At 45.9% G+C, this 15,000-nt stretch overlaps 1 protein-coding gene across 1 annotated transcript in view; it reads left to right on the top strand.

Annotated features, from left to right (window-relative positions):
- LOC131205547 (cell adhesion molecule Dscam2) overlaps window positions 1-15,000 on the top strand; it is a 36,089-nt gene that overhangs the window by 1,966 nt on the left and 19,123 nt on the right. Inside the window, exons 2-6 of the mRNA XM_058197689.1 lie at window positions 3,814-3,975; window positions 4,065-4,211; window positions 5,442-5,559; window positions 9,503-9,951; window positions 10,793-10,937. Of these exons, the coding sequence (XP_058053672.1) occupies window positions 3,814-3,975; window positions 4,065-4,211; window positions 5,442-5,559; window positions 9,503-9,951; window positions 10,793-10,937 (1,021 nt within the window). The remainder of the gene's footprint in view (window positions 1-3,813; window positions 3,976-4,064; window positions 4,212-5,441; window positions 5,560-9,502; window positions 9,952-10,792; window positions 10,938-15,000) is intronic.

The following is a 15,000-nucleotide window of genomic DNA, read 5'->3' as shown; positions in this document are numbered from 1 at the left end:
TGTGTAGTGTTAAAATATGTGCAGCCTTTCAAATGTGATTTTTAAACCACCAACATCTTTTTCCACTGATATGTTCTCAGATTTTCCTTTCGAGTTTTTACAACATTGAGGGCTTTCCCCTATTTCTGAATTGATCATAATTTATATGATTGTACATTTCAACGTTATTATTTCGTTTCCCACAAGCCGGTAGTCAAAAGTCACAGATATTTATGCAAAAGTTGAGATACTTATAAAGTTAAGATAAGTTAGGATTTGGTTAAACAAATCCAAACAAAGTACAGTAAGGATGGCTTAACAGAAATCGTAATGCAATTTGCAACAAGATCATTCCAGAGGATATGATTCATGCACGGATTGTTAGGAATTATTGATGAGGAAGTTTAAACCGAATTAACGATTCAATATTGGCATTTTGTGAATCGCCCAAACGGTTCAAATCATTCCCCGCCCAAGTTATGCTGTTAACCAGCAAAAAGTTTTCTTGTTCACAATTTACATCATTGGATAATGAATAGCAGCCGTGTAAGTTGTGACGGAATGGCGAATAACTAGAGAAACGGTGGATTAAACGTTGGAAAATTTCAGCCGTCAACGGGGAAACTAGAACCGAAGAAGACGAATCACCCGTTCTCCAGGTTGTTTACCAAAACCTGTTCGGCCGAACGGTTCCCCCGTTCGGAACGGCAGGTGAAAGTGCTTCGCGTAATTGAATTTCCGAAGCGTCCACCATCACCCAAATGTTTCTCGCCCGCGAATAAAAACCGGACCACCAGCGAAACGGAAACCTCGAGAACCTTTACATAGCAGCGTGGTGCATAATGAAAAGTTGTGGAATCGTTTCAAGGGGTATATGGGAAAAAAGCAGCCATCATTTGCACGCCGTATACAAAACCACCGAAAGCAAACGGTACCTTGGCCGGCAACGCGCTTTTGAACTGTGCGGCGATGCAAAAGTGCACGAATCGCCTCGAGTAGTTTGCCTGCTTAATATTTATGTTCCGCGAATACCGATTTTTCAGGGTGCAAAAGCTCGCCAACATACCAAGGCTGGTCGAGGAAAAGTATTGCATTCGGACTGCTATGAATGTTAACGGGTTGGGTGCTCTTTCATGAACCCTAACTATGCTTTGTTTGTTAAAATTAATCACAGCATGATGAAGAGAGCCTTCCATCACGTCCATGCAGATTAAGCATCAATTCTTATTTTATTCCGTGAACTTTTCTTAGTCACATGGACATTAAACCGTTGTAGTATATGCTAATGACATTAAAAACTTGTCCGAGTTATGGTCGATTACCGTGTTCGTGAGCTGCACGGGCACCGCGTCCGGTCCGTGTCAGGCTCGTCAGTGTGTAGGGCACATTTGTAATTAAAACTGGGAAACGAAGCGCGATAAAAATGTTGCAAAGCTCGTGCACAATGGAACGGAAACCACGGTCCAGGACCCTACCCTGGGGTTTCGCAAATGAAATCCAGGGTAGCAAAAAGATTAACGTGAAAGAGAGAGAGAGCAATAGACATAGAGTGGAAAAAATGGAGTTGATTTCCATTGGACGAGCCACAAGCGCTGCGACCGCGGACCCTCGCGGAAGAGTGGAATCAGCGCGAAACCCAACTGGTCGGAAACACGTCCTTTTCCCGGGGTTCCCCTAATGAACCAGCGCCAGTTTGGGGTCCCGCTCTGTGTAAGCGGTCCCTTGGTCCCTAGCTTTGGCCGCTTGAACGAATTAATTTCGTTCGGTCCAGACCCCTAGACAGCGAAGAGGACCGCCCTACCCAAACCAATGGCTTGTACAGGTCGCGATGCCCACGCACTTTTTGCTGCCCTTTTTTTCGGAGAAAACTTTTCTAGCCTTTCCGTTCCGATGTTGTTCTTTTTTCCGACTCTGACTCTCACCAGTTTTATGTACAACACACAGTACAAGTCAACTTTTTATTCTGTGCCCAAATGGGCGCCGACTTTCTGGCCTCGGTCTGGCTTGTAAGGTGTAGCAAAAATGCCGCAAAATACGTAGCGGACCAACCCCGTAGAGTGCGGTAGTGCTTCGCTCTCGCTAATTACGCCGAAGTCAGCGCGAGCAGCCACGCTGCTAAACCCATCGTGGACTTCCAGCACACAGTCCACCGACCGATCGTTACTTCTTCCGGCGTTAGACGTGGATGCTGACTGCTCGACAGGGAAGCGCAGGACGACGTCTACACGGCTCGCGGGCGAGGGTTGTGTCGACAAGAAACGGGCCTTAATTACTCGGGAGTTTTCCGCCGAGCTTCCACTTGCTACTTTTTCTAAAGATTCTACCCTTAGTAGAAAGCCATTACTCGCGTCTGCGTTATGGTGGCGGACGTCGGCTAGAAGGAGCAACATCATCGACATCAGTCGAAGGCTTGTTGTAACGCAATTCAGGTGGAAAATAAATGCACATTCGCTTCGGGATAACAACGGGCACCTCTCGGGTTAAAGTTGCGAAACGGAGCTTCGGGTAGAAAACAATTCCGAACCGATGCTGATATTCTATATTTCATTTTACTCCACTATCCAAACACTATCGGCAAGTCTGTTATAGCTCTAAAACTCTTTCTTTATTCTTTTAAATCCACGTCATTTAAAATAATCCGTACTCTATGCAGTACATCTATGTCGGAAAAGTGCTTTCCAGGAATAGCTTTCAATACATTCTTTGTTTCGGTTTCTATCTCATCTATTGATTGTAAAAAGTGTTCTCGGACTGGTCTCTTGAGCGGCGAAACGATCACGGAATGATGACGAAAATGTGATGCAAAACCACCGCGAGGAAGTTGAACCAAGAATTGTCTCTCCATAAGTCGGATCTTTTTTGACACACTCTAAAGTCATATTCAACCATTTGGATTGACTTTTTGTCAACGTCCAGCTTCGTGCCAAGTTCAGTTCCCTTTGGTCCGTTTAAAGAAACTGGAAACCCGTTTGCCTTCCGTCCATAAGTTGGATTAAAACAAAACGTGATATATCTTCCACATGCGTTTAAAGTAAACTCCCATTTCAACCCAATACCTAGATCTCGAGAGCATAAACAGCTCAACAAAGGTCTTTCCGTAAGCCGCATAATTCGACGAAAAAGGCAAGCGAAATTCCAAACTTAATCTCGCCGCTCTCGCTCGCCGGAAAGCTGTAGGGAAGGGTTCGCCCGCCATTAGCTTTGCAATCGAAGGATCATGCCCATTTCTCGTGACAAACCCAATCATCTCTCAAGCATCAGAGGGCTCGCCGTAGAAGACCCCGAAAAGAAAGGGGAACTCAGAAACACCGGCAGCAAAAGGAAGGCAGAGCACGAGAAAGGTAAACGTATCAGGTGTTACATTGATTATGACGAATGTAACGAAATAATAAGGATCCGTTTTATTTTTCCTTTTATGATTGGGCTTTCGAACTCTTTCACCTTTTTGGCCCTGAGGCGGTTCAACCCTCAGTGGAACACGTCACCATGCCACTGCTGAAATGTGGGTCTGCAAAGCGGGAAGAAGAGCGGATGTTCTATCGATTCTTGGACCGCAAAAAGAAATTTTACTTACATTTTACGATACGATGGGCACACAAAAATGGGTCTCCGTGAGGGTTTATTACGTACCGAAGATAGTTCAGCAGAAAGGGTTCCAACCGGGGTTCATCAACAAAATGGCACGACTGTTGGAAGTGGCTGCTCTTTATTAAAATTTATTTATGCAACAACATAACGGACGGACGGACATAATCTTGTATTTGTAGGAAGTATTATATAATGAAACCATTTGAACCTTTCTGAGATTTCGCTTCTTTTGTCTTCTTTCGGCAGTGGTTGCTCAAGCATACAAAGTTGATGTTGAAGTGCTGGCAGCATCCCGCGGCTGTACCGCGATCCTGCGTTGCGTAGTGCCTAATTTTGTTAAGGAGTTAGTGAGGGTCGTGTCCTGGGTACAGGAGCCGGCATTCTACATTTACCCATCGCTGCAGGGTGGTAAGTAACGCTGGGATGCGTAGCCTGGGACTAATCCAGAGCTAAAAAGTATATATTTTGTTTGCCCTCTTTTATGTCGCACAAATCAGATGGAAAGCATCACCTGCTGCCGACCGGAGAGTTGCTGATACACAATCTAGAGTTTAACGATCGGTACCCATCTTACCGGTGTCGGACGATGCACAAACTGACGAGACAGGTTGTCACCAGTAATCCGGCCAAAATTCGAATGACTGGTACGTATCGTCGCATTTGCAGACAGTGTCAAGGCTTCCGAAAACTACATACAAACTGGTGAGAAGTGGTGCTTTTTTTGCCGGGCCAATCCAACCCGGGGCTGGTCCCTTTTAACTACTAGCACATTCTGATGCTCAGGCTCCTTCTTACAAATGAAAGTTCAACAGCCGTCGTCCAAGGTCCAGCACAAGACAGGCTGCCTCAAGAACCTACCCGAATCGGTGTCCGACGATGGCGCAATCGTTTATCTGATAGTTAAGTAGCAGCTCGTTCACTTGAAGTGCGACGTGTCAGTACAAACTGCTCGAGAAATCATATAAATGGTGGTGTCCTTTCAGCGCAGGAGACTAGTGTCAAAAGTTTTAGCATCGTCCCAAAATACGAACTGTGTGAAAGCGAAAGAGACGATCCGCGGGTTGCTCTGCAATCTCGCCGGCAAACGAAGAACCGAGTGCCACTCAGGGCAGAAATGGCATCAACGCCATCGCGGACCAACATGACAGTTTCGACGAGAAAGATCCGTTTCCGGGCGTGCCAGTCGAGTTCCGGTTTTTTCTGTTTTTCCTCCCTTTCTCACTTCCTGGTTTCTGGTCCCTAGCTTAAATCAGCTTGTGTTAGGGTTGCGTAAGCGATGACCGACAAATGTTCCGGGGGTTCCGTCCGAAGATAGTGACAACGCCGGGCCTAATGGGATGCTAGTGAAGTAAAAACCGAGAAACGAGACACTGACAGCAGTGGTTTCGTGTCCATGACGCGTCCCTTTGAGAACCGAAGTCACTCGCTTTTCGGTTGTAACCGTTCGCGACTTTGTACTGTAATAGGTCAGCACAACGTTTAACGAAATATAGGAAACCGTTCGACCTTTGTTAGCATGGAACCTGCAAAATACAATGGAAAGTTAGCAACGGAACCAAACACCATTACGGTGGACACAAAAGTATTGCGGCTGGATGCGAGGAACAAGGTGCTCCGCAATGGTAATCGTGAGATGAAAGACTTAAGAACAATACAAGCATAAATGAGTATAATTATGCAAATAATTAAAATCCACTCAGACAAAGCGACCGCCCCGGTTCTTCAAGAGTTTAATGAAGCTTGCACACGGTAACAGTAACAAGTGATTCGTAGCGACCAGCAGCATTTCTTCTTCCGCAGCTTTCCTGCTTCGAAGCATTTGATGTTTCTAACAGGTACCATTGTGTTTCTTTTGCATTTCTTTTCCACTGCAGATCAACGAGGAATAGTTTCGCCAAGCGTAGTGGAGCACACGTCACATGTTTCAGTGTCGCAGGACGAGGGTGCCGTGTTGTTGTGCGTGGCTCAGGGCTGTCCCTCGCCGGAGTATCGGTAAGCTACACGGTTATTCAAACTTGTGCGAATCATAACTTTCGCCGATGCCGATGAAAATGAGCACATCGTTGAGCCTTTTAGCCTTTTAAAATATAAGTCGGCCGGGACCCGATTCAACGTCGTTGTCTTGTCCGTTTGAATGAACTGACTGACTGGCTGACATTGACTGAACATTATCGACACTTCAGTTGCGTGCATTTTTTTGCATCACAAACAGGGGTCCCACACAATTCTTGGACGCTTAATAATTCGATCAAAGCGTTCTTTATTCATGTATTCTGAAAATCAAATTTGTTCATGGCGGTGGGCGGTGACCCGCAATCGATGTTTTGCGCCGTTTTCGCCCGAGTTAGATTAGCAGCATTTTGTAGCATAATTCGCATACATTTTCTTCAACTCAATTGAACCCCTTGGACGCGGGCCCGATCGTAACCTCCCCATCTGCTTCCCTCCCATCTGCGATTCGAAGAAGCTTCCTGTCACCCATTCAAGCGTTTCACAAACTTTACTTTGGGCCCATGCTGGCAGTTGACATCATCGGGGAAAAATTAATTCAGTACAGCGTCTGAGAAAACGCGGCCCTGATTTCCATTGCAAATTTTACCGCGACAGGGGCCGTTCTACTGGCAGTCGTAAAAATTGTACGCAAACTACGCTAAATAAAAATCAGCACGGTGAACAAACCGCTCATTTTTACGAAAGTTAAGCAAGTAGAGAGCATTTTGTGTAATTAAACAAAGTTTATAAAAATAAAACCAAATATCACCAACAATCAGCTCTTTTGGGAGGTGTTTTGGTGTTTCTACAACACACCATGCGCCTCCATCGGCGCAGTAGAAAGCTCCCTTTGGGAAGCGCCGCTGCCACCGTGTCCGTCGTGTCCTTGTGCAGTTGTCCACTTGGGATAATTTAAAACGAATGACAGCGTCCGCTTCCTAGCATCATCATGATTAATTGGATTTGGCAATTTTCATTCTTTTTACTACACTGTCCTTCTCGTTCGCAACTAATGTCCGTTCCGTTGCCCGGAGCGTTGTGTGGGGGGCTGGCGCATTATTCTGCGACTATGTTGTCATGTTGGCTATTTGGAATTTTACTATTCCGTGCGCTCCGGATCAAGTTGTCCGTCACACACACCGTCCGAGGGGCCACATGGCAGCAAAACACCATCATCAAACGTCAATTTGCGTAGGTTCTTTTAAGGTCTGACCACTCTCTGACCTAAAGTGACAGTCGCCGCGCCCGTCCCTTGAGTTCTTCCAAACAATTATTCAAATATCGCCACCAGATGGTGTCAGTCAGGCCACTGATAATCGATCCGCTGTCGGGTCAGTGTGCCGTTGCCGGGTTGATGGAATGTCGATCATAAAATCGTATTGGCTTTTCTATTTTGTCACATTGCTAAAACGACAACGATAATATTTTTTGTTGTGTTATTTTATATAAAAGGCGACAATCGTAAGTACAACAAACCGTGTTCGATGTCCCGCTTTTCCATCGCCAGCATTACTCATGCAAGAGTAAATGATTCCCACAGGAGGTTGACTTGTGATGCTTCATTTCGATTTGCATAAGTATTAACTTCTACTTGGCCCCTAATCAACCCCGTTCGGTTCAACGGCTTTGTTCCTGATTGCGTGAAGTTCGTTGCGACTTTTCGGAACGTTGCGACTCCTACGCAATCTACTCGCGGCTTCCCAACTGCAATTATATTCATTTCCGCTCGTTCGTAAATGATTGCTAATTACGGTTGCCGGAACAAGGCATCACCTCACCGTCCGTCGGAGCTCGTCGCTGTCGTTGCCATCTCCACACCATCATCACCCCCGTCGCACTGGCCCGTGTCGGAAATGGAAAAAGTTTTCACTCGTTTTCCAAATGGCAATTGGCGTTTTGTTTCGGAGCTTAAAGTTTATTAGCTTAAGCGGGGTGTACAACTCACTGGAATGCGCTAATGACGGAGGGTGAGGGCAAACTTTCACACGGCCGGAACGTTTAGGCCGGAACGGTACCCTGTATTGCCTGTTTATGCTCACAACTTTTGTCGGTTCACGTCTCCAAACTCCCATCATTGCGATAATCCTCGATCCACTTGGGTATCCTATTTGACACGCGAGTGATGAATGGATGGAAATTAACAACATTCTGTACACATTTTTTAAAGAAACGTTTGTACCAAATTCAGCCAATTGTTTTCCAAAAGCTTTTGCATTTTTCACTCGCATAGCTCATAATTTGTTCTCAAGTTGGTCCAATAAATGATGAGACATTTGTTGCTTCAAGCAGTACATTAAAAATATATTTGATTGTTGCCTTGGTAACCAAATGTACCCTTTTCCGATACGTGGCAAATTCTTGGCAAATATTGTTCTTGGGGACAGCAGGAGTCCTTGGTTTTTTAGCGCATTCCTTGGACTTCAAACAAACTTACAAATACAAAAAAAATCTATGGTAAATGTCTGGTGGCGTCCAGTCTAGCGATCTTGGTCGGCAGTCAACATTGGCACTTTTGGTCCAGGAATTTTTCGTTACCAGTACCAGTAATCGTCCATGTCATTTCCACAAAAAATTGCCATTACAATATCCGTGATTATGGACCAATACCGCTCACCATTAACGGCTCCATCATCGTCCAAAAATAAATTCGGCTCGATGATCGTATCCGTTTTGTATCGGTATTTGTACCGCACCAAACAGTAACATTTCGTTCATAAAGAGGCTGCTGTTGGATTAATTGAGGGTCTTTGCGATGGCAAAAAAACTGACAATTGTGTTTATTTACGCTTGCATTTAACAAAAAAAAGGTGCCTCGTCAGACCTGATGACGATTAAGAAGCGAAAGTTTGAATGTACAGTTCCATGGTCGATCCGACAATTAATGTCAAAGATATAGAGTTGCCCAATGCTTCCACATCCGTTGGATCATCCTGTAGTACTCCGCAAAATAAATTTTCTTCAACGAAATGAAGAAAATCAATCGGAAGATACTTTATGAAATCGAAATCACAACCACCGCGAACCACTTCCCAACCATCTTCGCGAAACTGCCTCTCAACTCAGGAAACGGAAAACAAACCACAAACTCTTAGAGCTTCCCATGTCCTACGTCAGTTCAACGCTCTAACCATCTTCTCCGCCCAACAGAACTTAGCATGCGCTGGTACAAGATGGAGAAAGAAATGTCCCGGTTGGCGCCCTGTCGGGCTTGTTACGTTATATTATTTTTCGGCTTCTTCCAATCGGGAGCCGACGAGTGGACGGCCGTGCTCAATGGAACGGAAATTAATTTCTGCGTTCGATTGACTACAAGACGACAAGCTGTGAAATCATCTTCTGAGTGGCTGATCGTAATCGCTCCCAGACGGAGCAAGATGTAAACCGCATGGGGTCGCAAATTCAGGCAGCGCGAACAGGCGAAAAGGCTTCCATTGTTTTCACGTTGATTCTCATCACAATAGACTTTTTTTGAATATCGCTTAGGCTAGTGCTTATGTTCTCCGATTTATGACCTTTATCACACGTTCTGGAAAATTGAAAAGAATTTCCGAAGAAAAGCTTTTGGAAAATTTGTATGAATGATGCATTTCCGTTAAATTTGTGGCCCCATACAAACTAAGTTTGTTTTGCAAAACATATTTTTTTTAAAATCACACAACCTTCAGTTTTTTTTATTGGTCTTAAAACATTCGTTGATAACTATTCGCGTCTTTGTCTTTTTCATTTCGTAAGAAAGTCTATCGGAGTAAAATCCCTTGAATAAATAAAACAATAAAAGAAGCAATCGTTAGACCGATCGGTAGACGAAGCTCCCCCTCGGCATGTGCTTATTTCGGCAACAAAATTCACCGACCAACATTATCACGTAGTGTGGGAGTGTGAAGCAATTCTTCGGAAAGTACCTCACACTCTGCTCTGTTCCCTGCTCCCTGCTCCTCCACAGATGGTACACCCACAACGGTCCAGAACCAATTCCAGTGACATCCGGCCCACGGATACGACTGCTCGGTCCGGTGCTGGCCATCGAGGCTGTTACCGGCGAAGACGGCGGGGTTTACAAGTGTTCCGCATCGAACGCCGGCGGGGAAGCCAGCGCCGATCTCCGGCTCACCGTCTCCACGCCCATCCACGTCGAAATCTCGCCGAACGTCTTGAGCGTGCACATGGGCGGCACGGCGGAGTTTCGGTGTCTCGTCACCTCCAACGGCATGTCGGCTGGGCCGCAGCACATCACCTGGTTCAAAGACGGCCGCCAGCTACCGAGCTCCGGTCGCGTGGGCGATACGCTACAGGTGACGGGGGTGACGCGCGAGGACAAGGGCATGTACCAGTGTGTGGTGCGGCGCCAGGAGGGCGACTCATTCCAGGCGTCGGCGGAACTGCAATTAGGCGGTAAGTCTGAACCGAACCGAGCTCGAGTTTCTCGAGTTCTACCCACCACGAGATTGTTTCCCGAGCCCCGGATAGCTCCGGGGCTTTCCCGGAGAGCCTCTCCGCGGATTACCCAAATCAGCTCGATTAGGAGTTAGGATGCCCATCGGTTATTAGGCGAGTAATGAGATTTTAATCTACCGTCGCCCGCAGGCCCCTCCCATGGCCCATCATGGCCAAATGGTGCGAAACAATTAAAGTATTACCTTACCCAATGTCTCGACATGTTAGCGTGGCTCGACGTGGTTAGTCGCTTTCAAACAGTTGAATGAAAAGCTATACAAAGAGAAGCGTGTCTTTGAAGACATAAATTTAACCTGACTAACCACTTCATGGTTCATGGTAAATGCCTTACAATTCTCACCACGGAACGCCCTCTGCGTCCGCCGCTCCCGAATCCTTTTTCGGTCCCTTGGCCGGCGTGGGATTATTTATTTTTGTAATGACATTATTTTTTCGACCCCAACCCAAGAAGGGATTTATCAACGCCCCACGCGCGACGAGAATTTTTTGCTTCCCCATTTCGTGTTTCCTTTTTATTCGCATGGGCAAAAAACGAGGATTCAGGGCGACCGTTTTCGGCCCTCTAGTCGTATCCGGTAAAAATTTACTTGACCGCAAATTATTTCTACACCAGAAGTGAGACGATCATCAGGCGCAGCACTTTTTAACGGAACAACCACGGCCCAACTTATTTATGATAATTATTCTTTCGACTCCCCGCGGGCGTTACCATCATTAACGGTTATTTTTCGGTTCGCTGTGCTGGTTCGTCCCGCGCGCTTTCCTCTCCGTCACGTAGACGCTCCTCCGTCGCTGGTGTACAGCTTCATCGAGCAGACGCTACAGCCTGGTCCGGCCGTTTCGCTGAAGTGCTCGGCCCAGGGGAACCCGACGCCCCAGATATCGTGGACGTTGGATGGATTTCCACTGCCAACGAACGGAAGGTAAGATACAAACACGCCACATTACGAATTGGGATTGTAGCAGAGTAAGTACCTCAATCATATTTATCCGCTGAACCGTTATTATAAAACAATACGTTATTTAACCTTTTTTTTTTTTGATATGGATATAGTGGAATCAGTGCAAAAATACGTTACATGTGTTAGAATGCCAATATCAGGCGGTTTTCTAATTGAAGAAATGTTGCCGTTTTCATAGTTCACATTTTTGAAGCAGATTCATCAGATCATCGTGGTCAGAAGCGCTGGCCTTTGCTGGCAGGAGGCGCAATGGCTCTAAGCCAATTTGCATTCAGATTATCAAAGACCTTGCTGAGGAAAAGGCATGCAACGCAATCTTCTTGATGCGCAACGCAGGGGCCCCAAACATCGAGATGTTTGATTTGGCCACTGAAAATATTTCGCAATTTCCACATACCGCAACCCTCCGGGGAGGATTTTTCTCAAGGCGGCCGCAGCCATTTCCGGCCATCGCCACGGCGACACCTAGTGCGGTTCGTTTCTATTTCTCATTTTCTCTTCTCCCTCGTGGCCGGGTATTTGAATAATCTCGTTTATCTTCATGTTTGCCGTGGACTGGGCATTGGCGTGGCGTTGACGGGGCGTTTGAATGACTGGGGACGGGCTTCCACTTTTTTTTTCTCGCACCCTGTGCAGGATTCACCTCATCATACCCTACCACGCACACACACACACACACACACACACACACAGAGATAGAATATTATGCCGTGCCAATGTCGGTAAACAGCGCGAGGAATGATGGGTTTTACTTTGGCATCATTTTTTCTAATTTCCTTCCTGCCTTTAGCAGCATCCGACAGACTCCGGTCGGTTAATGGCTTCTTCTTGGGGATGCCTCTTGGCTAGCGAAGCGTACCGAGCCTAGTTGGTCCTCGGGTGGCCGGCACTTTTTACCCGTCAAGAAAATCATATCTTGCTTCCCCGGGTTGGTTGGGATAATCTTTGTGCCGCGTAACCACGATTGGTAATGAACCAGATCCTTACGATATTTGCGTCGTAAACCGAAATACCGGAAGTTAATAATTTTTGTGATTATATTAATGCTGTAATGATTATGCTGAGATATGCGCACCGAGGTGAATTAATTATTAATTTGCTTACTTATATATTAATTGGTCGTATTTTATATTACACCAAATCACTGTTCAGTAACGAGTAAATACGTTGTATACGAGGGTGGTCTGAAATTATTCCGTAATTTTACATGTTCATAACCTCTGCTGTGATTCTCCCACTTCATTCGGTGGTGGTTGCAGTTTTTGAGCGTCCCGAACGTTCATGGTTCCTCAAGCTCTTACGGCCACCAATGATTCAATGACACCCAGATACTCGATTTTTTCCATTTTCATAAAAACATTGACATCAATTCACCCAAACGAGTGTCATACAAAAACTGCGCGTCCCAAACTGGCTGGAACTTTTAATTGAGTGACTGTCAGAAAAGTGTAAACTTTTCACATCACCCTCATATATTGCGGTAAAAAAGGAAAATCGACGATTACAAGGAGGATCATTCGCTGAGCAGTCAGAAAAATAAAGAATTCGTTTGCCACGGTTTGAATCATCAAAGTAATGCAAAATCAATATACTGTCCACTTCCAACATCGGAGCTGGTCAAACATAATGAACGACAAGCAAGCCATCCGTGCGCGAATACTGCGCAAGCCACCGGTGAAAAAAAGAAACCACGATCTAGCTTTAATGGTGAAAATATGACCATTCTTGCGTTGCCCGGATAACGCCCGCTAGCGCTAGCCCTCGGACCGATTCTAAATCAAATGAAATTTATTACTTCGTATGGAAATCAATCTACGCTTCCTGCGTTCGTTCGATCTTCGGTCGGTTCCGGTCTAACCGACCGTTGGCCAGAGCATTCTGACCATATCCAACTCATCGCCGCGCTATTCCTTCGGTCATCCTTGGCACTGGATCAACTCTACGAAAGGTTCTCGGCACGCTGGACGGGCTGAACTATTGTGATTAATTAGTTTCTGTTCAAACAACCCCCCTGATGCCGCGCCTTGAGGTCCTGGGAGGGCTGTGTTTATATTGAAGTTTTGCCGTCGGTATATAGATCGACCCAGCGTCGGACCAGCGGGTCGCTATCTTGTAGCCCTGCACAAACCGGGCAGTGCTGTTCGTTTTTTTGTAAATTTCGAATAACGATGGTGGAAGCCCTGGCCATGGTGTGAGGCACTGAATCTTAAATTAATGACTTTTCTATGGCCCACTCCCCGCTGCTGTGTGATGGGTACGTGACCGCAGTAAACGCCCTGCTGCGCCATCTTCCAACATGCCATAAGCTCCAGGGGGCTAACAGCGCCAATCGTCGTCCGCCATGTTTCGGTTTTGATCGATAACACTACGCTCAAGGTTGACGTTGGAAAGTATCTCTCTGTGTGCCGAGCGTAGGATGTGCGAAAAAAACGGTTTTAGCATTTCAAAAACGCGCCATGCCTTGCCATGGCAGGAAGGCACCCCAGAAATTCCCTGTCTTCCGTCTGCCGCGTGAGTGGTGCCTTTTAAGTACCATTTGATCACATGATTGATTGATGAGCTTCTAGGTCTAATCCAATCCCCGGCCGGCGAGCGCTAATGAAGCGAAGGCAATCGTCCATTTGGAGCGTTCATCCGAAATCCGCCAATTTGAGCTAAACAAAAGGTAATTCGGGGAACGGAATCTACCTCAATGTATCGAAATGCATCGGAATACATTTGCAAACATTTGCGACCTACGAACCCGAATGCTGTACAGAAAATCCAACTCGCATCTGTACGAAATCACGGGACCAATTAAAAAAAGAACCCACCTCAGAGCCCAAGAGAACTTGTGGACACAGCACAAGTTCACTGGATCAGCTAGTTCAGAAAATAAATAAGTCCGCCACCTTAATCATTCGCGCGTGTGGTTAGAAAGTATCGGTTTTTTGGCGTCGGAGCCTAGCTTTCAAGTCACGGTCATCTGCCACTGTTCACTTCCGTGGCCAATGTTCGAAACGAAATTCCTGTCTTCGAGCCCACCAGAGTTTCATTCGTGGCAGCAACGGGTGACAATTTAGCGTGGCGAATTTTAATCACACGATCGTTAAAATCTAAGCCGTCGCGGGAATTTAATTTGTTACACCTTACCCAACGCGGACTCGATTATCCTTCGTCGATTCGGAACGACGGTTGTTGGGGCGCGAACAGGAAATACGGAAAACTCTGCCCCGGCACTGATAAACCGTTCCGTTCGCTCCGCTCCATTTCCACGTCAAGCCGTTGGCCGGCGGCGGCTTAAAATGAAATGTAACGGAATATATTTTAGGAAGATAATTTAATTATCGCCACACCGGCACACAACCGTGACGGGTTTCGTGTGATTGCCGAAGGAAAATCCGCCGGACACCTCGTCGGATGTGGCCTGTTTGTAGCACCTCATTCCACCGCAGGCCCTAAACCGGTAGCCGAATGCTAGATTTTTGCCACACTTTTCGCGCCCAAAACCAGGGGGGGTGATCGTAAATGTTGGGTTCAGTTCATTTAACGAACCATGGTTTTTTGTTTGCTCGTAGCTATTTAGACTAATAAAAGAATCGTAAGGTTAATATGTTATGTGTGTTAAGAGATCGTAAGGTTAATGCTTTAGTATGGAGCTACTAATTCTGGAGGTTAATAGAGTTTCTGTAACCCGGTTCGGTGTGAACCATGTCATGACAGTTCACCAAGATACGTATGATAAGGAATAGAATTAATTGAAAAGAGAAAAAGAGAAAACGAGAAGTTGTTGTTGAATAATCTAATCTGTGAACTTCCGTGGGATATTCTCACTCGAACTCTCGTAGTTGAGACATTGACACTATAAGTTTATCAATACGGTTTGGTGTTGATTTCTTTCGCCCACCAGCATACGATGACCTTCATTTTCATAACCCTTGAATATTAAGTTGACTATTGTCATTGGTAAGGTTAGCATTAAAACACCTATTTGTGACCATTTGACCATTTCTTCATCGACTAATTTCCATTGTTTTAAAGTTTC

Source organism: Anopheles bellator, chromosome 1 (genome assembly GCF_943735745.2).
Source record: "Anopheles bellator chromosome 1, idAnoBellAS_SP24_06.2, whole genome shotgun sequence".
NCBI classification, from domain to species: Eukaryota; Metazoa; Arthropoda; class Insecta; order Diptera; family Culicidae; genus Anopheles; species Anopheles bellator.
Note: the sequence above shows the minus strand (reverse complement) of the source record. Positions and strands in the feature narration are given on the sequence as shown.